General features: G+C 43.4%; 1 protein-coding gene across 2 annotated transcripts in view; it reads left to right on the forward strand.

Moving 5' to 3' along the window:
* The window catches only part of INTS7 (integrator complex subunit 7), a 154,196-nt gene extending 131,550 nt beyond the window's left edge, over nt 1-22,646 (forward strand). For both annotated transcript variants that reach the window (XM_063918247.1, XM_063918246.1), the window contains 3 exons: nt 2,484-2,582; nt 10,194-10,379; nt 22,027-22,646. In XM_063918247.1, the coding sequence (XP_063774317.1) occupies nt 2,484-2,582; nt 10,194-10,379; nt 22,027-22,290 (549 nt within the window). In that variant the 3' untranslated portion in view covers nt 22,291-22,646. The remainder of the gene's footprint in view (nt 1-2,483; nt 2,583-10,193; nt 10,380-22,026) is intronic.
* Nucleotides 22,647-27,529: the final 4,883 nt, after the last annotated feature.

Genomic DNA, 27,529 nt, shown 5'->3' on the forward strand with positions numbered 1-27,529 from the left:
AGCGAGCCCGCAAGGGGCTCATTTGCGCTCGCCACACTGTCGGTAAGCCGGCGGTCGGGCTCCCGGCGCCGGTATGCTGGTCGCTGGGAGCCCGACCGCCGGCCAGCCGTAGTGAACCCTTATAAACATGGTCCAGTGCTGGAGGGTGAAGTGAGGCCATTCAGAGAATGTACTGCACTACACAGTCAGAACTAGAATTGGCTGGGTCAGTGGATAGTGACCTCCTGCCCTCATGTACCCAAGAAGACCTCATTTGGATTTTTTTTTTGTTCTTTCAACAAAAGAATGTGGTTGCCAAGGTATAGCCTTCACCCTCTCCTAACGCAAAGAGGAAGCCCAAAAGTACCATTTATCAACATATAACACTGTTTACTTAAACACTGATACAGTGAGTGCACCTATCTAACATAGACTCACATATCCATATGGGTGTTTATCATGTTGCCAGTGTTCGGGATCCCGACTGTCAACATCCCAACGCCGGGATCCCGGCCGCAGAATGCCGGCAGGGGCGAGCGTAGCAAGCCCCTTGCGGGCTCGGTGGCGGTCGCCATGGGTTCAATTCCCACTCTATGGGTTTTGTGGACACTCACTAGTGGGAATAGTCCCTGCTGGCCGGCATGCGAACCGTCGGGATTGTGATGGGGCGGGATGTAGGGGGAGGTGATGTAGCCGGCGGTCTGACCGCTGGTCACATAACTACATCACATCCATATATGTGAAAGGGCATCTATGGGGGAATTTGGGGTTATGAATCGAATCTTGCAGAGTGATAAAGTGGAGAGAGATAAAGTACCAGCCAGTCAGCATCTGCCATATTACAGGCTGTGTTTGAAAAATGCCAGGAGCTGATTGGTTGGTACTTTATCTGTCTCCAAAGTTTGATATTTCTCCAGCATGAGATTACTCTGCCACCCTGGCCTGCTTCCATCAGTGGTTTCAAAGATTCGTCTTGTAGTTCCTTATATTGTCAGTAACCTGCCATTACTGACCACCTGTATCACTTAGGGATATGTACTGAGCAGTTATAAGAGTAGAGAAATGAGCCAGTGGAGACGTTGCCCTTGGCAACCTATATAATTTGAAAGTATGCAAATTATAAATGTTACTTCAATGCTGATTGGTTGCCATGGGCAACTTCACCACAGGCTCACTTCTCTACTCTTTTCACTGCTTAGTACATCTCCCCCTCAGCCACCAGACACTTGCTGACTGTAAGTGGAAACTGTGCATCTGTTGTTGTAGAGTAGTCCCTGGCACCACCAGACTCCATCACCGTACTTCTGTGTATTTGGTTTACATGCTGCAGAACGTCTATACTTGTGAAATTTGCTGGTTCCTCCAGACGGCTTACTTAGGACCAGGATTGCAGGCATAGCATTGGGGTGCTAGGTTCAAGACATGCTAGCTGAAATGCAGTAGTGGGTCAGCAGGTGGTTGGGATAGACATTGTGCAGGTTTTTAAAGGGAGGGTAGTTGTTCTATGCTCATACTTAGCTTCTAAAAAACCCTTGAAAATAAATGATGATACAGGAATAGAAGAATGTACACGCCAGTATACATCATCTGCTCTTTCTATATCGATCCAAAAGCAGTCCCACCAATGCCATCATTTCTGATAACGCAGATTATGTTCTATACGCTTTCTGCAGAAACACAAACCTTTTTGATCGTGTAGTTGATATTGAAAAATTTACATTTCCTTGGCAATTCTTTAAAACCTGAGCCTGCCTTATGAAATGCAGTGGGGGAAATGAGCCTACTGGCAGACCGGAAGACCCTGGGGTTTATTTTGTACTGCATAAATTGCTGTTTTAAATTCCGTAGTCAGAATTGCAGATATTGGTAAATCATTACTTGATAAATCGCTTCTTAATAAATAAACCCCTTGTTCTTTACAAATGCAATCATAAACAGGAGCAGGGCCAGAGATGTAGCAACCTCTCTACTGACTGCAGTCCCAGCTTTTTTGACCTGGGTCAGAACCCTATAAGGGTACTGCCTTGAAGAGGTGTGAGGAGCTGCCACTAAATGGAATGGGCTGTTATTGGTGATTATCAGAACTCTGGAGGATAGTCCCGACATCACTGATCAATGGGTACGCAGTCATATTACCGACTGTCGGGATCCTGACGCCGAAATCCCGACCACTGGGCAGAAACCCGTCTTGGGTGGTGGTCCACGCAACTACCCGAGAGGGAATAGAACCTTCGGTCGCCAACAGGCCTGAAGCGCAGCGATCCCGCGAGACAGCGCTTGAGGTTGGGATTCCGTCTGTCAGGATTTCAGCGTCTGTATTTGACCGCCGGGTTCCCACAAGTCAGGAAATCATGCTGATCCCGATCAATGTATTTTACCTTTATGGCTCATAGCTGAAAATTTCATTTTGGGACTTTAGTAGACATTCAGTGTAAGACTCATATAATTCTGTTTCCTCCTTGCTACTTGGTGGCATATCATTATGAGAACCCTCTGTTTTGCAGCACACCTCCTGCCTGTGTAACGCTGCCATCAACCTCCTGAAGGTGCCTCTCTCTTTTCAGAGATATTTTTTCCAGAAACTGCAATCTACAAGTATCAAGGTAAGTGGGTTGCAAGTGTTCTTTGTGCTGTACAGAGCCTGTGCCTGAAACGCTGTGCAGAAGAGAGGTCCTTAGAACGTTCTCTATATATGTTAATGCGTCGAAGCAAGCCGCATATTTTCCAGGAGAGATAAAAAGCAATTTGTCCCTCCTATAACCACATGGAGATGGAAAATAATGATTTTGATCAAAAGCCTCTCCAGCCCACGCACTGAATGAAGAGTACTCTGGGTTAGTTAGCAGAAGCATTACATTTGTGAATTATTTTTTCCCACCCCATTATCTACCGCTGCTGGAAAACGTCACCTCTATGGCAAAATGACAGAAGGATTTTTTATTTCTTAAGGCCATAATAATAAAAGTTGAACCCTTTTCTGTAAGATGTAATGCAGGGTATTACTGATGATCCTGTTATACAGATGGGAGTTGTGTGTGGTAAGCAGATGTTGCTGCATGGTCACTTACAATGTAACAAAGTCACCTGAACATGGAAAATTCTTTTCATTGTTTCACTTTTACAGGTTTCATTCGGTTTTTATACCCTTGAAAAGCATAAAAACGGGATACAAATGAAATTATAAATATGTCTCATTAATGTGAACGTTCAGTTCCACTCGGGCCATTATGGGAAGCTGATTCTGCGCACACATCCAGAAATCAGCCCTCGCACCCAACATGAGAGGTTGCCCATAGCTGTTCTGGTAGTAGCATGTCTTAATTGAATCTGCCCTCATTTACCAGTACTGTATTGAGGTGTAAAGATTGCTTGTTAAACTAACTGCACTTAAATGGAGTGTTAAAGAAATCCTCATTGGGGTGTCCGAGAGCAGCAGTTATGAAACCTAGATTTGTTGAATAGTGAAAATTAATGTCAGGTGTAACTAAATATGATTCATGTATGATGTGAAAATGTGCAGTGCACTTTACAGCCATGCCTGTACATGGTGGCGCTGTTGTGCTGGGATTGTGGCTGCAAAGAGATTGCAGTTTGGTTTTAACATATAACAAAGCCTAATTTTCTCAAAATGCTGTTTACCAATTAATATAACTTCTAATTACAAATCGTAATTTTACTTGTAGTAATTAATGGCTGCTGCTTTTTATATAGCTGTTCATTGGCAACACACTTATATTCTATACATTTGGTTTCTCTTAACCAGCTTAATGAAATAAACAGAGAAAATATGAAAGCAGGTTCCTAGCTGGTCATCTCTTTTAATGAGCTGGGTGTGCAATGTTTGAAGATAAAATGTCCTGACTCCACAGAAACATGGCCACCAGCTAGTTTCCTGGCAGTGTAGTCCCTGAGGACACTGCCTGTCAGGTCACATACTTGAGAGAAGGCCTTACGCTACTGTTACACTGATGACTGCTGTTGGTTACTTACTGAGAGGTGCGTTTCACGTCACCTTTTATAGGCTCAGCTTGTACTGCATTTCTGTGCTCTCACCGCCAGAAAGACATTTGTCATGAAATATTTTTTTACCTATTTTATTTTTAAGTGCCACCTGCCTCTAAGTGGTAGTAGTGTTGTTGGGTGAACCAGTATTTTTGGGATTGCACAAAGTGCACAACTGATGTCTCTTGTACTTAGGCCCTCATTCCGAGTTGTTCGCTCGCTAGCTACTTTTAGCAGCATTGCACACTCTAGGCCGCCGCTGTTAGGTTCCTGGTGCTCAGAACAAGGGAGATGTTCATGAAGTGAGTCCAGAGCACTAGGACGTAACGCTGGGAAAGGGGAATGGAAAGGGAATAGCCCCTGGCGCCCTAACTCTGTTGTCTCACCCGTGCTATCGGAAATCCCTTGCGAGACTATGGTTTCTTGAGCCCTTGGCAGCCACGTTTGAAGGGCGGATTATGTCTGCCCAACTCCGGTGCCCCCCGGTCTTAATGAGAGACAAAGGGAAATCCGAGGCAGAATGATAACAAGAGGACCTCTAACTAAGCAAACAGGCCAGGGGCAACAAGCTAACTAAAAACCTAAAGTATGTGCGGAGAAACCGCCAAAGGAAAAGAACAACAAAGGAAATGCTGATCACACGCCGACACAATACCTTTGCGTACCGGCGGTGACAGCACAAGCAGAACCCTCTGCAAAACACCAGGGACAGAAACAATAATGGAATACAGCGGCCTAGGCCAACGGACGCGGGAGAGCCGCTACTCACGGAACCGGTACGAATACTGGCAAACGGACAGGAACTTCTAATATACCAAAAAAGAAGGGTGAAAAGATTTTGTCGTGCGCAGGAAGCAGCCCGTCACAGGTTAACTCCTAGAGGTGTCCTTAAACCCCTCACCAACAGTGCAAACGTAAACAAGAAATTGAGATAACCACTTAACTAGCGCTTCAGTATGTTCACAGGCTCACTTATTCTTCCCAATTCATGTCCGTCATTTTGCATATAAAACAAGGGAGTAGGGAAAAGAATATAGTGTAATACAATTTTTAATGATACAGAAAAAGTACAAACAACATTTAAAATTCAGCGATCTGTATAAAAGGCATATCTGACAGGTAGGCTTCTCAATCAGAAGTAGATACAATGGAGGTTTTACCAGATTTGATGGAACTGTGGTTTAGACAGTTCAAAACAGCATATGGGTATGGTGGGGATCCCAAAAAGCGTCACTCATAATTATCCCAGCTGCAGTTCAAGTACCGGTTCTCCTTCAGTATACTGGAATTGAGATGCCTCCTTCACCAACGCGTTTCTTCCCCTACTGGGGTCTTTGTCAAGGTGTCAAAACATTTAAAGATTAATAAGTCACCAGGTCCCGATGGGTTCTAATGGAGCTTCATTCTGAACTTGCAAAGCCGCTATTTTTGATCTTTAAGGATTCAGTAATATCAGGTATGGTTCCCAAAGACTGGCGTATAGCGGAAGTAGTGCATCAGTCTAGATCACAGGTTCTCAAACTCAGCAGTGCATACTTTGCAGGCTTCCTCACAGAATCACAAGTAGGGGAAGAAACGCGTTGGTGAAGGAGGCATCTCAATTCCAGTATACTGAAGGAGAACCGGTACTTGAACTGCAGCTGGGATAATTATGAGTGACGCTTTTTGGGATCCCCACCATACCCATATGCTGTTTTGAACTGTCTAAACCACAGTTCCATCAAATCTGGTAAAACCTCCATTGTTACACAAAGGGGGCGACCCGGCACCGGTCTAAAAATAGTTTTTGATTACAGAAAAACCAAATTTGGACAATTTTCAAGTAAGATCTTTAATATAATGTCCAGTTTGGGGGTGCGCCCAGAGCCAGTGACATATGCATAAACAAAAGGGAGAAAGAAGAAGGCTCTTGTGTGGGCGCACTCATTAATGGTAGTTAAATAACTAGAATGAATAACACTAGGTTGATTAGTCAGCAGATAAAACAAAATTTATTTGGAAATATTAAGAATATAATTGCCCCTGGTTGAGGAGATGTGAATGATCCCAGATAAAAATGTTCTGGTCCTGCCTCAGGAAATGAGATGGAGAGGGGTAGAGACACTGCAAGTCATAAACCCTTTCTCACCCGGCCAGTACAGATGATCTGTGTTAATGAGATCAATTAAGTCAATTGATTTTAGATTCTGTCATAATCCTAATGAAGGAATAACAGCTATTATGGCAATGAGTAATGATAGAAACAAATCAAAGGATATACCAGGGTAAAGAAAGAAAAGGATAGGAACAAATGGTGATGCTGCTGTTGGAGTCACATACCACACATCATATGCAATGATTGATGTTCTACAACACTGAGTATTCCCTGTGAGTCTCCACCTCAGGTACTAACTCAGCCCACACTGTTTTCGCTTCCAAGATCGGACGAGATCGGGCATTAGCAGTGTGGTTTGATAGTAGAAGGATTTGGTCAGACGTCCAATGAGAGTGCACCTATATAGGGGGGGATAATTAGCTGGGTCTTATAGATACAGTGTGGATCTGCTTTTTGTGTTAGGCAGGAGACATCAAGTCCCACACCGGTGGTATTGTGTCCCTGGATCACAAATGAGAGTCCACGAAAAAGGAAGATATATAGATTTATGAAAAAAACGAAGATATATAGATTTATGAAAAAAACCCTAAAAAGGAAAATGGAGATCAATTAGGCTGTAGTTATTAGGAACGGGTGATAAAAATTACCCGTCCGTATAGATACAAATGGATAAGGAAACACGGATCAAGAAATTTTTTTATATATATGTGTACATTGGTACTGGTGTAAGGAACAGAAAATATGTCAAAGATAATTGTAGATACAAATAAATAGTACTGGTATATGCAATGAAATAATCACTAGTGACATGGGTGTCATTAGAAACACTTTGTGTGAATTGGAGCTGTTATAATCATTAGGATATAGGGAAATAGACATGAAATTCTCATATAACCCATGCAGCAATATGACAACAGGATCTGCAGGAGGAAAGTCAAAGAAGAATGCAGTATTTCTTTCCTATAAAATGCAGTTTTTAATCCTGATGCAATAAACTAAGATGCATAAGCCTGGAAAAAGGCATAAATGAAGCCACACAAAAAGCAGATAAATAGTGCTGGTATATGCAATGAAATAATCACTAGTGACATGGGTGTCATTAGAAACACTTTGTGTGAATTGGAGCTGTTATAATCATTAGGATATAGGGAAATAGACATGAAATTCTCATATAACCCATGCAGCAATATGACAACAGGATCTGCAGGAGGAAAGTCAAAGAAGAATGCAGTATTTCTTTCCTATAAAATGCAGTTTTTAATCCTGATGCAATAAACTAAGATGCATAAGCCTGGAAAAAGGCATAAATGAAGCCACACAAAAAGCAGATAAATAGTGCTGGTATATGCAATGAAATAATCACTAGTGACATGGGTGTCATTAGAAACACTTTGTGTGAATTGGAGCTGTTATAATCATTAGGATATAGGGAAATAGACATGAAATTCTCATATAACCCATGCAGCAATATGACAACAGGATCTGCAGGAGGAAAGTCAAAGAAGAATGCAGTATTTCTTTCCTATAAAATGCAGTTTTTAATCCTGATGCAATAAACTAAGATGCATAAGCCTGGAAAAAGGCATAAATGAAGCTGCACGGATATAGATACAATTTCTATGACAGCTGGGCAAAAATTAGCCCAAAATGGCAGGATGGAATGATCTGACCTGAGGCTAGGAGTGAATCACTTGCAGTTGGACAAAACAGGACCCATTGGAATGGAAAACATGTTTCACCCCTGTGGGGCTTGCTCACTTCCTTCCTGTCTAAACCACAGTTCCATCAAATCTGGTAAAACCTCCATTGTATCTACTTCTGATTGAGAAGCCTACCTGTCAGATATGCCTTTTATACAGATCGCTGAATTTTAAATGTTGTTTGTACTTTTTCTGTATCATTAAAAATTGTATTACACTATATTCTTTTCCCTACTCCCTTGTTTTATATGCAAAATGACGGACATGAATTGGGAAGAATAAGTGAGCCTGTGAACATACTGAGGAACTTCTAATGCTGCCGACACTGACTCTCAGAACTGGAGGACAGGCAGAATCCCAAACCACAGACCGGTGGACACCAGGAAGCCAGAAGACTTGACCAGGGACAGGCAAAGCCACTGGAACTCAGGGCAGGAACGCCTCACAGCAGGACACGGGATCAGACACAGGAATCGACACAGGGACTGACACAGGAATCAACACAGGGACTGACAGGAACCAGCTCAAACTTCAAGCAGACTGCAAACCAAGGAATATCACCAGCATCTGTGAATTGCAAACAGCCAGCATATAACAGAGAGGCCTAATTAATAATCCCATGCAGCTGCCCTGTTGCATGACTCTAAACTGACAAGATGCAATTAGCAGCCAGGTGAGGCTGAACACATGGGAACAAGCTGCAATTACACAGACTCACCAGCGGCAGCAGACAAGAGTATTCTAAAACAGAGCAACGGGAAATCCTGGCATGCAAGACAACTTTATAAACATAAAATAGGAATGAACCACTACCTGTGGTTCATAACAGTATCCCCTCCTTAAGGGTGAGCTCCGAGCACCCCATGACACCCACGGGGAACATAAACAGAAGTATAACATGAAATACAGAACAAAACTGCAAAACAGGAATGAGCCACAGCCGTGGCTCATAACAGCCGCCCTCTGGGAGTGTATCTTAGCATAGTAGAATTGCTAACGAAAGATTAGCAATTCTGCTATTAACAGCAGAATTGATAACGAAAGCAATTTCCTTGCAGTTTCTGAGTAGCTCCAGACCTACTCCCAGATTGCGATCACATCAGTCCGTTTAGTTCCTGGTTTGACGTCACAAACACGCCCAGCGTCCGGCCAGCCACTCCTGCGTTTTTACCTGGCACGCCTGCGTTTTTTAGCACACTCCCTGAAAACGACCAGTTTCCGCCCAGAAACACCCACTTCCGGTCAATCAGACTATGATCAGCAGAGCGATTGAAAAGCTTAGTTCGCCCGTGAGTAAAATAGCATAGTTTTGTGTAAAATTGCTTAACGTGTGCGCCCTGCTGTGCATACGCATGCGCAGAACTGCCGGATTTTAGCCTATTAGCAATTCTGCTAAAATTAGCAGCGAGCGAACAACTCGGAATGAGGGCCTTAGAGCAGTGGTTCCCAAATGCTGTCCTCAAGGCATCCTAACAGTCCAGGTTTTAAGGATAACTAGGATTACGCACAATGGCTTAATTAGTACTTTAGTAGGTTTGATTATATCATCTGTGCACAAGCATAGATATCCTTAAAATCTGGACTGTAAAGGCCCATATAGACGGGCCGATGCAGGAGAGATGTGTGCTGAGTGAACCGCTCAGCACACATCTCTCCCGCCGCTCAGCACAGATCCCGCGGGGGGAGTGAGCGACCAGTGCATGCAGGCCAATCTAGCACCAGCTATAGCGATGCGCGGGGCTGCGCATCGCTGTCGCTGTTAGGGCTACACGCGGAGCGATCTTGCTGAAAAGCTAAGCAGTCTAGTCAGATTGCTTAGATTATCGCTCCGTGTGTACCCCCTTAAAGCGAGGTACACACAGATGTGTGCTGAGCAATCTAGCACAGAACGCTCAGCACACAGAGCGATGTGTGCTAAGCGAGGAAAGGACTGAACCGCTTACTTCACAAAGTGAAGTGAGCGATCTGACTAGATTTGGCATGCATGCAGGCCAATCTAGAGTCAGCGATAGCGTCACGCAGGGCCGTGCATCGCTATCGCTATGGGCTATACACACGGAGCAATGTGTGCTTCTTTTCTATGCAGTCTAGTCAGATTTATTAGAAATTAAGCAAAAATCTCTCCGTGTGTAACCCCTCCCCCTTTAGGGTGCTCTGAGGATCACTTTTATTAAACCAGGATTAACAGGCTCTATTCTCATTAATATTGTTAAAAAAAAACCCTCACAAAGTAGTAATAGTAAAAGGGAATTTATACAGTGGGAATAGACATGCAGAGTACCGAACTAAAGAGGGGTAGGACAGTATTGTCGATAACATAACCATTAACGTCTTTTTATACAGTACTCTGAGATATTGCATGTTTAATACTTTATATGTACAGAACACTAAACTGCAGATTCTTTCTCCTGGTTTAGCTTGCCCTTTCCCCATCACCACGCAATCCCACGGAGCCCATAGCTGTGCAGAGCAACCAGCAGATGACGCTGAAGGTGGAAGGGGTTGTACAGCACGGCTCAAAACCAGGACTGTTCCGTAAAATCCAGTCCGTCTGTCTCAATGTCTCTTCTGCTCTGCAGAGTAAAGCAGGGCAAGAATATAAAGTAAGTCTGCCCTGTAATACAGGTGTCCATTACTTGTGTTACTTTCTGCCTTTATACTATAGTTACATTGGCAACACACAACAAGATAGCGGCTGTCTTTTACATGTGACGGGTTAACAGGTTCATTTATACTACCTGCTGTGAAAATAAAATAAACTTCCTTCTTTGTTTTCCCTTCTACTGAATCATTTTCCTGGTTAAAGTCCAGATATTCTTTTGTGTTGTGTTATCTTAGATAAGTGCTGAGCTAGTCAAGTATGTTCTGTCGTTTGGTTTTTATGGGAAGATTAGATAGATAGATAAAAAATAATAATAATAAGTCTGACACATTACCGCTTATGTCATACAACACTACTACAGGTGTTAGGCTTATGCCTTCTTTTGGTTTAATTTTTTTTGCTATAAATAAGGGCTGTCTTACGATCCTTTTGGTTTTTAATGTGATTGATTGAATTATTTAACATGTTAAATTTTAGCATTTCAATTTGCTTCTATCTAATCGCTGCTGATTACCAAACAATCCTACAAACAAAGGGGTTTAATGATATATCGTACATAGCCAATTGAAAATCTATCCACGATTCTTTCCAGTGAGTAAAGGGGTCTGTGCTAGACCGCTCAGTACACATCTCTGGGGAAATCTCCCTGTCAGTACGGCCCTTAAAGCCCCGTACACATGGGGGAGGTGTGTGCTGAGCGATCTAGCACAGACCGCTCAGCACACATCTCTCCCCCCTGCTCAGCACTCAGCGCAATGTGTTCTGAGCGAGGGGGGGGGGGGCACTCATTTTACTCAATGGTGAATTGAGCGATCTAAGTAGATTTGGATGCCAAATCTAGAGTCAGCAATAGCGATGCGCGGCTATCGCTATGGGCATACACACGGAGAGATCCGTGCTTAATTTCTAAGCAATCTAGTCAGATGCTTAGAATTTAAGCACGGATCTCTCAGTGTGTACCCCCCTTAAGTGTACCTTTTGCTTGAACACATTCACAATTAATGTCCTAGAAAAACTGCACGATATAATAAAGTAGCATGTGTGAGAAGGTAAATGTTATAGGGGGTAGATGTATCAAGCCTTGGAGAGTGATACAGTGGAGAAGTTACCCAAAGCAACTAATCAGCAAACTGTGATTTATCTAGCACAGTCTATGAAATGACAGCTCTAAGCAGATTGGCTGAATTGGGTAACCTCTTCACTTTATCACTATCCAAAGCTTGATTCATCTCCCCACTAAAATCTCCTCTGTGGGAGCACAGTTCTACATGAGAACAGGTGGAAATACTGCTTTGTGTATCAGCTCAGACACTTTACCAGTGATGCCAGTTCCTTATTTATGGCCATTTATTGGTCAGTCATCTGGGCAATAAGATCAGCTGATGTTCTGCCAAATGTCTTCATGAGTCTTCACAAATGGCAAAGGTTCCTGTAATAAAACAGAATGTGATAGGCTGTAATCCGCTGTGCATTGGCGTGCGCACGGGGGGTGCCTGGTGCGCACAGGCACCCCCTAATGTCCGGCACCCCCCACATGCCATGTCTGCAGCACGCTGCTCATTCCTGTTCCTGCCACAGCGCCGGCATTACAATGAGTCACATTGACTCATGTTATGCTGCTGCGCCGCCCGCTACCTCTCCCCCAGAGTCTTAGGCAAGTACAGCAACGCGGCTGCTGCAATGCTCAGGTCCCGGCCGGGCGGGGGAGGAGGAGCCGTGCTCTCAGCCCCTCCCCCCAGAGTCAATAATGATGCCTGTGTGGGACTAGCTGGCCGGAGGGGAAGGGAGTGGCCGCTCTCTCAGCTCCTCCCCCATATTCCGTAATGCTGCCTCTGTGGGACTCCCCAGCTGGTGGGGGGAGGAGGGGTTGATCTCTCAGCTCCTCCCCTTTCATACTTCTCCACATGCCCTGATGTTCCCAGCTCCAAAACGTCCATTGGAGGGAAGCAAAGGCGCTGACCATCACGATGTGTAGCAGCACTTGATTGTCCAGGTAGGAGAAACACAATCCTAGATCTGTTCAAGTGCTGCTCAGCATCTTTGTCTCTCCATCGGCCCCCTCTCTCTCTCTTTCCCCTTCAGTTCCCAGTCTCTCTTGCCCCATCCTCTCTCTCTCTCTCCCTCTGCCCTCCCTCTCTTATTTCTCCCTCGGCCCCCCTCTATCTCTCTCTTCACCACCACCCTCTCTCTCTATCCCCCCCACCTCTATTTCCCACTTCCCTGTCTCTTTCTCTGCCCCCCTCTCCCCCTCTGTATCTCTCTCTGTCTATACCCTCTCTCTACTTCTGTCTCTCCCTCTACGCCCCTCTCTCTCCATCTCATGTCTCTCTCTGTTCCCCTGCACCACTCTTCCTTCCTCTTCACCCCTATCTCTCTCCCTCTCTCTCCATCACTCTCTCCTATTCCCTAATATAATTCCTCTTCTATGCCTCTCTCTCTGTCTCTTGATTGTCCAGGTAGGAGAAACACAATCCTAGATCTGTTCAAGTGCTGCTCAGCATCTTTGTCTCTCCATCGGCCCCCTCTCTCTCTCTTTCCCCTTCAGTTCCCAGTCTCTCTTGCCCCATCCTCTCTCTCTCTCTCCCTCTGCCCTCCCTCTCTTATTTCTCCCTCGGCCCCCCTCTATCTCTCTCTTCACCACCACCCTCTCTCTCTATCCCCCCCACCTCTATTTCCCACTTCCCTGTCTCTTTCTCTGCCCCCCTCTCCCCCTCTGTATCTCTCTCTGTCTATACCCTCTCTCTACTTCTGTCTCTCCCTCTACGCCCCTCTCTCTCCATCTCATGTCTCTCTCTGTTCCCCTGCACCACTCTTCCTTCCTCTTCACCCCTATCTCTCTCCCTCTCTCTCCATCACTCTCTCCTATTCCCTAATATAATTCCTCTTCTATGCCTCTCTCTCTGTCTCCCCCTCTCTGTCTCTCTCTCCATCTCTGCTTCTCTCTCTCTGCCCCCGTTTCTCCTTCTCCACTGCTCTCCCTCTCAAATCTCCTGTGTGTGTGTGTCTCTCTCTCTGACTCCCCCCTCTGCCTCTCTCTCCATCTCCACCCCCCTCTCTCTCTCTCCCTCTGTGTGTCTCTCTTCCCCTGCACCTTTTTTCCTTCACCGCTCTCTCTATCCTTCGCTCCGTCTCTCCCTGTCTCTCGCTGTCTACCCCTTCTCTCTCTGTCTACCTCCACTCTCTCTGTCTACCCCCTCTCGCTCTCTCTCTGTCTACCACCTCTCCATCTCCCCCTCCCGGTCTCTCTCTCTCTCTCCGTCTCCGCTCCTCTCTCTCCCTCTATCTCCCAATAGGCGGTGTTAGTCACTCCCAATAGGCGATTCTAGACACGCCCCTCCAATCGTGCACCCCCTAATAAAATGTGCTGCGCACGCCTATGCCGCTGTGTGACTGCGTAGTGCTCTGTGCCTGTGGTTCTGTGATTGTGATGGACTCGCATGTAAGCCACTAAAAAGGGGTATGGTTTACTTATTAGTGTCAGAGTAAATGACCGTTGTTCACCCCTTGTAGTGCACTTCACTGCCATGATACCCTCTTCCCTGGCACCTTCCTCTCTCATCCAGGTACATTGTTTATATAAATGTATTATCTTTTTTTTTTTTTTATTGTATTTTATTAAGTAGATCACATTGAACAACAGGGACCAATACAATCAAATTCTTAATAATAAAGACAACGTAAAACATGTATATATGCAATGAAAGGGCAATACAACACTGTTTATATTAAGATATGATCACTGTGTCCCCGTTCTTTACAATAGCAATATACTGCATACATTGCAACTGCCTGGTTTTGGTCTCTATGTGCGGAGGCTGACCCCCTGTACTGACAGGACCCTTGTCCTGACTGCTGGGAATGTTGGAATTTTGAAGCTCGCCATGGACAGTGCAAGGGTGGTTTTATGTATGAGGGATGGGAAGACGGCCTGGTGCATTAGCAGCATTCGGCACACCTCAGTGTGGCGTGTCCCATGCCCCTCGTGTGCACAGCGTACATGCCTTGTCCTGATTGGTTCAACGACAATGTTGGTAGGTCTGAGACTGTACACTTGATTGCTAGCGTTCACAATACTGGTATGTGCACATATATAATCGGGTAGAAATATTCAGATGCCCCAATTGCCTTTAAATGGCAGCACTGTCTTCCTTCTGTAGGTCAACCAGAATATTGCACTAACTAAAGTTGGACTTAATGTGGGGTCTGGTGCCAGATAGAAAATTCAGCTTCAGATCAGTGCTCTTAAACCTTTCACGGGCAGGTGCCGAACGCCTGTAGCAGTCTGGAAACAGAGTGGAGCCCCCGGGGGGAATAGGACCACTTATTTTGGATCCTTTGACTCCTTTTAGACCCGCCAGATTAGAAAAGCCTATACATGACCAGTAAAGCTTTCCATTTTGAAACAAACCCCTTTCTTTACTTTACTCTCGCACTCTCTTTCCCTTACAGTCTGAGATTGCTACTTCCTGTCCCAAAGCATACTGGTAGGTGTTGGTGTAATTGTACTGTGGCAGCCATCTTGTCTCAGACAAACAAGGAAAAGTGGCCGCCTGTTGTGTGAGAGCAGTAGAGCACTAACTCATACACCATAAAGAGTCCGGGGTTTAATAAGCTAGAGGCTCTGGGAATTGTATATTGAAGGTGTAATTAATGCTCACAGTGCACATTAAGCCAAGAGCACCTGACATTCACTTCACTAGGAGAAAGAACTCTGGGGTTTAGGCGTTTTTTGACTTGGGAACGGGTTCTGCTTTAGCCACTTGGGTGCTCATATTACAGATTTAAGCACATTGCTAGTGTCTGTGTCTCGTGTGAGGAGGCAAGCTGGGGAACAGATACTTAGCATAGCCTTGGAGGCGTTTGGTATAAGCATATGGAAAGCCTGCAGCAAGGCGTATTCCTAATGACCCAGTTGTCCTTTCTACTTATTCTATAACCACACTCCAGGGCACATTCCATAAATAGGAGTTAGGAAATGTCCTTTGAAGAAAAGAAGGGGGAAAAAGAATTTGCAAATCAAAAATGTATATATATCATGCTACTTTATTGTACATTTTACAGGGAGATCAGTAGAACAGTTGTACTGGACAGCCTGTAAAGCTGCAGCTGGTCTCTCTTCTTGTACTGACTTATAGATACAGGGGAGTGTAAGGAACATGTGGGGTCACCAGGCAGAGCCGGCCATAACCAATATGATGCCCTAGGCAAGATTTTGGCTGGTGCCCCCTAGCACCACCGCTAGTTCCGCCTCTGACCCTGCACCCCTTTCCCAGCACCATCACCCCCCACCCATAGCAGTCCTTTTTTTTGTTTTCCTACCCCCTGTAATTTAAATAAGAACAGTGTGCACATTTGGCCTTACACATATGCCGCACATTGGGGGTCATTCCGAGTTGTTCGCTCTGTAAATTTCTTCGCATCGCAGCGATTCTCCGCTTAGTGCGCATGCGCAATGTTCGCACTGCGACTGCGCCAAGTAAATTTGCTATGCAGTTAGGAATTTTACTCACGGTTTTTTCTTCGTTCTGGTGATCGTACTGTGATTGACAGGAAGTGGGTGTTTCTGGGCGGAAACTGGCCGTTTTATGGGTGTGTGTGAAAAAACGCTACAGTTTCTGGGAAAAACGCGGGAGTGGCTGGAGAAACGGAGGAGTGTATGGGCGAACGCTGGGTGTGTTTGTGACGTCAAACCAGGAACGACAAGCACTGAACTGATCGCACTGGCAGAGTAAGTCTCGAGCTACTCAGAAACTGCACAGAGATGTCTTATCGCAAAATTGCGAATCTTTCGTTCGCAATTTTAAGAAGCTAAGATCCACTCCCAGTAGGCGGCGGCTTAGCGTGTGCAAGCTGCTAAAAGCAGCTTGCGAGCGAACAACTCGGAATGACCCCCATTATTAGTGCCCTTATACACATTATGACACACATAGTGCCCCTTACACATATGTTACACATTATTAATGCCCTAATACACTTAATGACACATGTAGTTCCCAGCGTGAGTCAACTGGCAGCTCTGCTAACGTCGGGTGCCTATTTTTTATGAAAATGCATCTTATTTGCATTGCTATGTGGCTAGGATACACAAGCAGCTTCTGCTGATTAAAATGATATATGGCATGCCTATATACTGTGTGCGACTGTGGCTGTATCTGCGTACGAAATGCTACACACAGAATATAGGCATGCCGCATATCATTTTAATCAGCAGAAGCTGCTGATGCCCCTAGGCATACCAGATGCCCTAGGCAATTGCCCAGTTTGCCTATACCTAGGGCCGGCTCTGTCACCAGGTGAACCCTGACTACTGTGTGAGACCCCTCTATGGACACAGTAGTCTGGCACACAATCAACTCAGATTGATAACAGACAAAATAATTAACTTAGAAATGTATGTATTATTCAGAAATTCCTCTGAAATCTTACATTTTCCCAGGAACCACCATCACCATTAGTTTAACTACAGTGGTCCAAAGGGGTCTATGTAAATAAGCCTTGGAGAGAGAGAAAGTGGACGGTATCCGGTCTCTAAGTCGACCACTATCGGTCGACAGTAACCTAGATCCACAGTGTTTCTAGGTCGACATGTACTAGGTGGACAGGTCAAAAGGTCAACATGAATTTTTCAATTTTTTTTTCTTTTTTTGCACTTTTTCATACTTAAGATCTACGCGGACTACGATTGGGAATGGTAAATTGTGCCAAGCGCAGCGAGGCACCTTGCCTGAAGCATGGCGAGCGAAACGAGCCATGCAAGGGGATACGGTGCACTGATTGGGGTCACTGTACAGAGAAAATGACACCCAAAAAAACATAAAAAACTCATGTCGACCTTTTGACCTGTCGACATAGACCATTTCAACCTACAGGCCCTGTCGACCTAGTTGCTGTCAACCAATAGTGGTCGACGTAGATAGACACTGTCGACCCTCCATACTACACCCAAAGTGGACAGAGATAAATTACCAGCCAATCAGCTCATAACTGTCATTTTAAAAACACAGCCTCTAACATGGCAGTTGGGAGCTGATTGGCTGGTATATTATCTCCATCTACTTTATCTCTCGCATAGGCTTAGTACATAGACAATGTCCTTGAGCTTACTTCACATTCTCCGCCAGAGAGAAGTTACTGTGACAGGTGTCAGTGGTGTAGGGGGGGAACACACGTGATGCCAGCTGACCCAAGCACAGGACCCTCTCCATTCTATTAATGGGGGGCAGTATTGTTGTTATGGGTGTTGATTTACAGTTTTTAGACACATTTACATCACTTTGTTTTAATGATAGCTCAGCAAAGGCATAGCGGCAGTATATTTCTGGATATATATTTTGATAGTGTTTCTATTGTAGAATAGAAGTACAGCAATAATTAAATGATTGTATTCCATTGCTTCTATTACCAGTCTCTTCTGCACATTTCCTTCCTCCTTCACTTTCTGTTTCTAGCAATATTGGTTTGACCCCCAACCAGTGTTCCTCATTACCGCAGTGTTCCTCAGGTCATGTGATGCATGCTAATGACTGTGTGTGTCCTTTATGATGGATGCTCATCACTAGTCAGATTTCTTGTGTCAGATGAGCGGTGAGCCTGCTTTTTGTAATACATTTCAGATTTTTATACGTCTGTGTTAAAAGTGGCATCGACAGCCCATTTAGATCACTCTAAATAATAAGTCACCAGTTTGCAAATGCACCGTTGCTAGGAAGCTTAATTTCACATTCATATATTTAAAAGGTCACACATGAATTCCTTTGGTAGAAGCCTGATAGCAAGACCTTGTTAGAGCGTGGTCTAAAATAGATACAGACACAGGGCTGATGGTGCCAGAGAAGCTGGGAGCTGTAATCATTGGTATTTCCTTGGTACAGACTTCACAGATTTGTCATCCTGATGCTAAGTCTAAATTGCTTTTAATTCTATCAAATACTGTAGTTTTACTGAGTTCTAAGCAATTCCCATCACAGCAAAAGAAAGTTGAGCATACCAAGGTGAGACACCAAACCTGGCAGGTAAACATAGAAATGGGTTGGACAGTGTAGGTCTATATGAATATCATTTATTTGTTTTACAAACGATTTGAGAAGGGGAACCATCAGTGTAGGAGAAGGGCACAGAGCAGGTAATGAAAGATAATAATGGGAGAGGTACAAGAAAAGATTATATTAGGGGGAGAGGCCTGGACTGCACACCCTAGCTATTTCTAATGGGATGTGCTACCTAGCTGACACTTGGTACTATAACGTAGAAACAAGAGAGCAGATGCACCATACAACCATTAGAATTATAATAAATGTAATAATTATACATCATATACAATGTGTTTGGCATAAAATTGCCCAATATTATGAGCCTACCCATCAAACATCAAGGTAAGTCCCTAACATCAAAGGGGTTCAAGGGAGGTCCCTAACATTATATGGGTTCACCTTCAGGGCACAGGACACCCCCCCAAACCAGCCCAGCCAAACCACCCCAGGGCATCACACAAAGGATAGCAGTGAAGTATCAGAGTTTTGGGTAAGTGAAAGGAGCAGTTCAGTGTTAGAAAAAAAGATACCAGTGAAGTATCAGTGGGGCAGATGTATTAAGCCTGGAGCAGGGATAAAGAAGTGATAAGTGGAAGGTGATAACGCACCAGCCAATCGGCTCCAGTAATTTTTTCAAATCCGTAATGATTGGCTGGTGCGTTATCACTGCACTTATCACTTCCTTATCACTTTTCCAGGCTTAATACATCAACCCCAGAGTGTTAAGTAAGTGGAAGTAGCTAGTGTTCAAAAATAAGTAACTTACATAAATAAAAAACAAACACAGAGTGATGTAAGTGTTAAAAATAAATGGTGGTGCCCCGAAGCATAGCTAGGGTAATCCAAGGAGCCCCACGTCCCAAAAATTCACCCTCAACTGACATGCTATATAATTATAAATGCATAAAGATCTTACGTGTGGCTTTGCTGTACAGACTGTGCAAAATATCAGACAGGTGGGAGGGGTGCCAATCCAGATTGAAGGAGTCTCAGGCCTTCAGGTGTATATACATACACATAATATTCAATATATTAGGGGGAGGGGGCCTGAACTGCACACCCTACAGATGTGTCCTCTTACATCTTTGCTCCATACGCTACAAGTTGTGTTTACACATGAGTGCTGTGTGACTCGCGCAGAGCGTCTCCTTTTGTGGTGTTTTTTTTTACTGCGGAAATGCATCTTAGACGCATCTTCAAGTAATTGGATGCACAAGCAGCTTCTGATGATTAAAATGATATGCAGTATGCCTATATTCTGTTTGTGATTGCGACCGTATTTGTATAAAAAATGCTATACTACAGTGTTTTCATGAAAAACACTGTAACGTGGCATTTCGGATGCAGATAGAACTGCAATTTCACACAGAATATAGGTATGCTGATTATCATTTTAATCAGCAGAAACTGCTTGTGCGCCCTGTCCTGTCTAAGATGCATTTTTGCTGTGAAAATGCAAAAAAGATGCTTGGCGCTACCAAGTCCTGCCACGGCATGGCGCTACTTTAAGGGCTATTTAGTGTGACCGCAGCAATGATGTAAGAGGCCACATCTGTAGCTTCTTACTATAGTACAAACTAAACACACTAAAGCTAGGTACACACTGTCAGATTTTTTGGGTCGGCCCAACAATCAGACAATTTTTCAGGAAATTGTAGGCACCAATATCTGTGGTACACACTTGAAGATTTTTTTTTCAGTTACCAATTTTCAATCAAATCACATTGCATTTGCATATGTCCGCCCACAAGGTGGATGACATAGTGACAGGAAAACAGGAAATATGGTCAGATTATTGAGAATGCACACACACAGCTAGATATTGGGAGATTGTGGCTGTGATTTTTGGTTTAGGACAACAGATCGCAAAATTGATCGCTCGCGTGTGTGGGCAAGATTTTCCAGAATTATCGGTGAAACGCCGAAATGATCATTCATACACACTATACGATAAATCAGGCCGATGTCCCAATTATTTGCAAATTGGCCAAATAATTGTATAGTGTGTACTTAGCTTTAGGGGTATATTTACTAAAATATGGATTTATAGAAGTGGAGATGTTGCCCATATTAACCAATCAGATTCTACCTATTATCTTCTAGAAGGTGCTAGATAAATGATAAGTTCTATAAACCCACACTTTAGTAGATATACCCCAAAAAGTCCAGATTTTAGGGATAGCCATACTTGAGCACAGATGGTTGAACAAAAATAACTGAGGTACTAATTAAGACACCTCTGTTTTAAGTATGACTATTTTTTAAGCCGCGACTTTTATGGTGCGTACACACTATGCAGGTCCAACATGCAGCTCCTCCAATCCCCCCCCCCTTCGGGGTCCTGATGCAAGCGATGTTGCATCGTGCGGACATCACTCTGATATGTACATTGCCTTGGTGTGCATTGTGGACCGTGGTTAGGAACCGCTAGCGTATAGTATGGATGGGCAACTGGCAGCCCTGAGGCTTTCACATGAAGCCCCTGTCTCCTTCCTGCTTTGTTGTCCTATTTGTTTGTTGTAGCTTATAATGTACTGTAACTTGCTTATTTAAAGGGTCTGCTGATTTGTTATTATAGATAGAGGTCTTCAAATTAATTTACTGCTGAAATTAAGGGTACTGTTTGGCTCATTTGAAGGTTAGTGGGCCACCTTATGCTGCCCCCGCAGTGTTTCAGGTTGCCTATCACTGGCATATAGCATAACAAACAACCTGAGCACTAATCGTTAATTCCAGGTATATACCAGTAAGCTTTTGATAAGTATGTATTTTTATCTATGTAGCTTTTTGTTGTAGTGAAAAGGCTACATTGTGATACCATTATCTAAAGGTGTTTTATGATTATATTAATGAACTGAGCAATACTGATTCATATAATCTCTGCACAAGCAGTAACCGATTTAATGAGGTAATGTTTTACTGTGCCTGTCTGATAAGTGAGCTGTCATTATATTGTTAACTAGCGGAATACCCGTGCTTCGCTACGGAATGTAAAGAATAATGCCAATCTTTGTCAGGCCGCACCTCTGGGCTTCCCCGGATTGTTGCTGTAAAAATGCTGGTGCTGTGGAGAATAATCAGACTCCTTCTCTGCCCCGTCCCGCCTCTGATGCTGCCCTGCTCAGTGTTGTAAGTGCTGGGACGACAGGCCAAGCTCCGCCCGTGGAAATCTTAACGCAATCAGACTATTGTCATTGGGCCCATATTAAAGTTTAAGTTCACTACTCCTCCTTCGGATTTATCTAAACTTTTTTTTTTATAGCAAAGTCGAACATTAAAATGTTTTTCAAAATCACTTTTCCCTCTTTATTTTCCATGCTTATATTTGTGTCCATTGCATGTTTAGCCTTATTTTTCTTGCAAACGATTCCATTCACACTTAAGTAATAACTATTGCTTGCATGAAGACATGTTTAAGCATACTATACAATTTAGCTGACATTAATGTACTGTACGGCACTAGGAAGGTAAAGTACTTAATCAGCCATATGAATTAATACCGGTAGGCGTCTGTCTTGCATCTTATAGTTAGAGGAGTTATAGGTTGAGGGGGGGTTTCCCAAAACAACTTATTCCCTTCAGCAATATGTTCTCAGAGTCATTGTGGTTTGTTTTTAGGAGGCTGTGAGGAGTGAGATGGAACAGAGGGTGGAACCTCACAATGATTACTTCAGTACTCAGTTCCTGTTGAACCTTACAGTCCTTGGAACACACCAAATCAACGTAGAATCTTCCGTTGTGGACTCCAACGGCATACTGTGGAAAACTGGCCCAAAGACCACCATTTTCGTCAAGTCTTTGGAAGACCCATACAGTCAGCAAGTACGTCTGCAGCAACAGCAGCCCCCCCAGCAGCAACGAACAGCGTACTCCAGATTTTAACATGGTCAAAGACAGGAAGTTGTTGTTTTTTTAACTTGTATCCATCTGGTTTCTGTGTTTTGTGTGGATGGGGAGGGGGGGCGGGGTTGCCTCTAAGTTTTGGAAAACTGATTTTATATAAACCTCTTTGCAAAGTATAACAATATTGTGTGTTGCATTTTTTAAATTTAAGGTATCACTAAGAAGTGTTCTCCACCGCCAGCGTTACAGTGACGATACAGAGAGATTATTTTAGGGGCAGTCTCCAGTTAAAAAAATGTATATGAAATTTTGTCATTCCGCGGCAGTCAGTCAGCCATAGTGGTCAGAGAAATCCTATATTTAGTAATGGGAACAAATAAAAGACCTTAAAAGATGTTTTCCTGATGTTTTGTATTACAGAAGTGGTGCATTCTTTACCACTATCCCTGCCAGTGGTGTATCCCTAATGATATTGTGATCATCCATTGCTTCCTTTCTTCAGTCAGCGTGAAGGAAACAAACATAATGTGTGTCACTGCTTATACAGGTATGGGAAGTTTTTGATCGAGACCTTTACTGCTGGTGGCCAAGAATGAGTTTGGTTCATCCCCAAGGAGTGTAATGCCAACTTCCTCGTTATCCACTTGTAACTCTGGGTTTGCAGTCACCGTGTTGACTTTAATAAGGTTGACACCAGAATGGGAAATGTTATGATGTCAACATGGAGAAAATATCGACAAGGTGAAAATGTCAACAATCTTGTCGACGGTGTAGACATGCTGCATGTCAATCATGTGCATGTCTGAATATGTCAACATTTTCATGTCTGCATTATGCTGTCGATACTATGAATGTTGACCTTTGATTTAATATACAGAAGCATTAACTCTTTGCCAATGCGAAAGCACTACTACTCACAGAGTGGAGAGATAGGAAAACATACCAGCAAATTACTTTAACTACAAAAGTGTAAATTCACAAAAGCGGCCTCGCGGGTCGGCAACTATCGTTGCTGTCGGCAGTGCATGCATGCAGGATCTGGACTGTCATCCAGGACCTGCATGCACGGCTGGCGGAGGCATGACGTCACTGAGCGATATGAGCGGTCATATCGCTCAGTGTGTACAGTCGGCCGTCGACCGGCCGGCCCGGGAGGGGAAACATTAGACAACGTCGCTCATAGATCGACATCGTCTAATGTGTACGGACCTTAAAAGTGGGATTAATCCAAATTGTCTCCAGATTTAACAGCAGAAGTTGTGCGTACAGCAGTGGTTCTCAAACTGTGTTCCGTCGCACCCTGGGTGCCTCAGGACACTTGCAGGGGTGCCTCAGGTTGGTGATGGAGAACCAATTCAAATTATTTATGGTCAATGTAAAACCAGTGCTGGTGGCTGCCAGTCATAAAGTATGTGGACAAACAGAAGCGAATCTTGTGCCTCACCACATAATTAAACCTAAGTGTGACATATAAAAACAATTTACTTAATATATTTTAAAAAAATTCCCAATAAGAAACTTTAACCTAGCGGTGCCATGAAAAAAATTCTGATACAGGTTGAGTATCCCATATCCAAATATTCCGAAATACGGACTTTTTTGAGTGAGAGTTTTCTGATGGCACAATGTAAACAAACTTTGTTTAAATACACATAGTTATTAAAAATATTGTATTAAATGACCTTCAGGCTGTGTGTATAAGGTGTATAGGAAACATAAAGGAATTGTGTGAATGTACACACACTTTGTTTAATGCACAAAGTTATTAAAAATATTGGCTAAAATTACCTTCAGGCTGTGTGTATAAGGTGTATATGAACCATAAATGCATTCTGTGCTTAGACTTGGGTCCCATCGCCATGATATCGCATTATGGTATGCAATTATTCTAAAATACGGAAAAATCCGATATCCAAAATACTTCGGGTCCCAAGCATTTTGGATAAGGGATACTCAACCTGTACTAAGAGGAGCCGTGATTCAAAAAAAGTTTGGGAACCACTGGCATACAATGTTAAATGGATTAGTTGTCAGAAATAACTCCAGATAAATACTGTCAAAACCTTGTACTATGAATCTGGCATTTACTATGTCCAGATTCACAAAAGTAGCCGGAAGTGCACCGCTAAGAGCCAGATTAATAGTAATGCATGAGCATCAGTGTATAGAGATGCTCAGTAATCATCTGCACTAAGTAAATAAATGGTAAGAGCAATCCCCAAGAATCCAGTCAAACGTTACTACGGGGGACATTTACTAAGCAGTGATAAGAGCGGAGAAGTGAGCCAGTGAATAAGTGCCCATGGCAACCATTCAGCACTGAAGTAACATCTATAATTTGAAAAAAGAACTCAGCTGCGCAATGAAATTGGAAACATGAACAAAAGCTGACGTATGCTGAGATAAATTACAAAGAAAATTTAATATGACAATAAAAGAAATTTCATACAATAAAACATATAGTCTGGACTTAAACCTTATAAGGAAAATGGTAAAATACCCTGTACTGGATATCAGATAAAACAAGCACTAGTGGTGTGAGCAGTAACAATATGGAACATTTGTATCCAACAAGTAGAAACCGTATTGTATCCTGGATATGAATGAATTGTTAGAATGTGGAGTAATTCATAAGTTTTAAACTGGTAACTGCAGTCCCATGAATGTATTAATGGAGCTCCTTTATGTAGAAATGCTCCGATGTCAGATAAAGTCAAAATTACCTCTCCCGTGGGCTGGTTTCTAACCGAGCGTCCTCTGTTAGATTATCCTGCGTTGCTCACCACGTAGCTGTCACTGGGAGGGAGAGTGCAAAGCTTGCACCGGGCGGAGTCCTACACGGAGACGCTGCTGGAGTTATTAAAAGGAGCCGCTATGGAGACTGAGTTGCCAATGCTGCTCGGCAGGCCTCGATGTCAGCTGTGGCGTGCAGAGAATAATATGCCACTGCAGGGGCTGCAAGGCCAATATCGGTCTCTTAGTATAGATGAAAGTGCTTGTCATGCAAAATGCTTGTTAGGCAGAGTGTAGAAGTCCAGTAGGTAAAAAAAGAATTGAGGAGTCCTAACCGGTTTCGTCACGCTCCACGTGACTTTTTCAAAGGTATAATTTGCATACTGTAAAATTATACAGAGCTGCTGATTGGTTGATGGGGCAACTTCTCCACTGGCTCACTTCTCCGCTCTTATCACTGCTTAGTAAATGTCCCCCTACATTTCTTGGGCCAGTTAAAGGGAATAAAAAAGGGCAGTGTCACAATCATGAACCCTGCATTATTTATGGCCTGTTTAGCAGTTAAATAGCTTCATAAAGTTTGTATTGATTAATGTATCGCTACATTTTTGCCACAATTTCCTGGGACTTTTCAAACCTGAAAATACAGGATTTGTTTGTACATAAAGGGTGATGAAAATGTAAAGCATTGTATATAATCGGTCTCTATGAACAGAAGAATAATCTCACCAAAACCTTAAAAATGTATTATTCAGTAATTATTAAGCTTACCATACTATCCCTTTAAACCGGGACACTCATGAATTACTCAGGTTCTGTGGCTGGCTGATTTCAAGCAAGCATTTCACCTGGTTTTAAGCAGCTAGAGATCCTGTGTAATTCATAAGTGTACAAGTTTAAAGGAACAGTATGGTAAGCCTAATGATGATTAAATACATTTTACTTTTGTGCAATGTCCTCAGTGGTCTCGCACCATTCTGTTCTATATTTTTAATGTACTGGTGCTGATTATAAGGGTAGCAGTTGATTTACCGACGGTCATAATTCCGCCAGCCTTTGACCGACAATCAAAATACAGACACGGTCAAAATACCGATATTCTGGTATGCCGACATGTTCAAAATGCCGACATAGAATACCGACAATTTAAATGCCGACGTGTGTTTTTAAGGAATTTTTGGCCCAAAACAGACTTTTTTTTATACTTTACCATCCCAGTGGACCCGGAGGAGGAATATAATAGTATGCTGAGCGCAGCGGGACACCGTGCCCGAAGCATTGCGAGCGCAGTAGTACACTTAGGCGGTGTCCATGTTGACCTTTTTCAACATTGACACAAGAAACAGAAAAACTCATGTCTGTATTTTGCGAAAAAGAGAAAAATCACCCTAGGGTGGTTTGCTCCTGGCGCTGGGAGAGGAGGTTCACCACAGCAGCTATACACAGAGGGTTGGTCAGACCCCTAATTAGAAATAATACAAGAACAACAATAGCGCTGGATGGTCAAAAATGAGAGAGGTAGGTCAAACATTAACACATGATTTAATATATCATAAAATTGTATAAACATACATATAATGAATTTAAAAGAATGAATGTAGTAAAATGTAGATTGATGAAAGATTAGTAACTCAAGTGAGCTAGTGCCCCTCTCAGTTCCAATAGGAAAATGAATATAGGCAGTTCATAGACCTATTCCATATAACAGTCCCCTTTGTCCTGAATAACCCGTATGCAATGCACCGTGTGTGATAATTACCACCAGCAGTTCTCAAGGCGTTTAAGCGGTAGGCACCCGCAATTGGCTTTTTCCCTTGGTGGGCTGTATAGGAAAGTTCCACGGTGGAGAAAAGTGCTCCTGAAACGGGATCCGGATTCATGCAGTGTAGGGGACCTGGTCCAGGTATAGATGCTCCAAAGGGTGATGAATAGAGAGTGGGCACTCACAGCAGATCTCACCGACGCGTTTCGTTGCGTTCACGCAACTTTTTCAAGGTGTTAAACAGTGCTGCTGTTTAAGGTTTATATACCCCTTCAATATGGCTACTCATTTGCATGTGTGATTTGGTTAAGACCATCCTCTCTCATTATATGACCCAAAAAAATGACAGACAACGAAGCATGATAAATAGCTTATTCAAATATATCTTTATATGTGTAATTTACAACCTATTATTCGTAATATTATGCTCAGAGTATTTTTATTGTATTTTTAAAAAACGGTCACATGACCAATATACAGCATACAGCTAAATAGTGACATGAAAAACCTGGGGAGGTGGAGAAGAAATCCTCCATTAATCCATCAGTGCTAGGGTCCCAGCCCTCTCCATATATATATCATAGACTCCCGATAACAGTGGCATACTCCTCCCCTCAGTATCCCGATGTGGGTCATATCAACTGTTACATCATAAATAAGGGCACGTCCAGGAGAGGCGCGTCATCAGCCCACATCAGCGGACCCGGAAGTCAACATAAAGTGATCCTCCGGCGGCGCGTCACTCCCGCCACGCCTAATCCAATGACTCGCTGACCGGCCCCT

This window comes from Pseudophryne corroboree, chromosome 4 (assembly GCF_028390025.1).
Source record: "Pseudophryne corroboree isolate aPseCor3 chromosome 4, aPseCor3.hap2, whole genome shotgun sequence".
In the NCBI taxonomy this organism is placed as follows: domain Eukaryota; kingdom Metazoa; phylum Chordata; class Amphibia; order Anura; family Myobatrachidae; genus Pseudophryne; species Pseudophryne corroboree.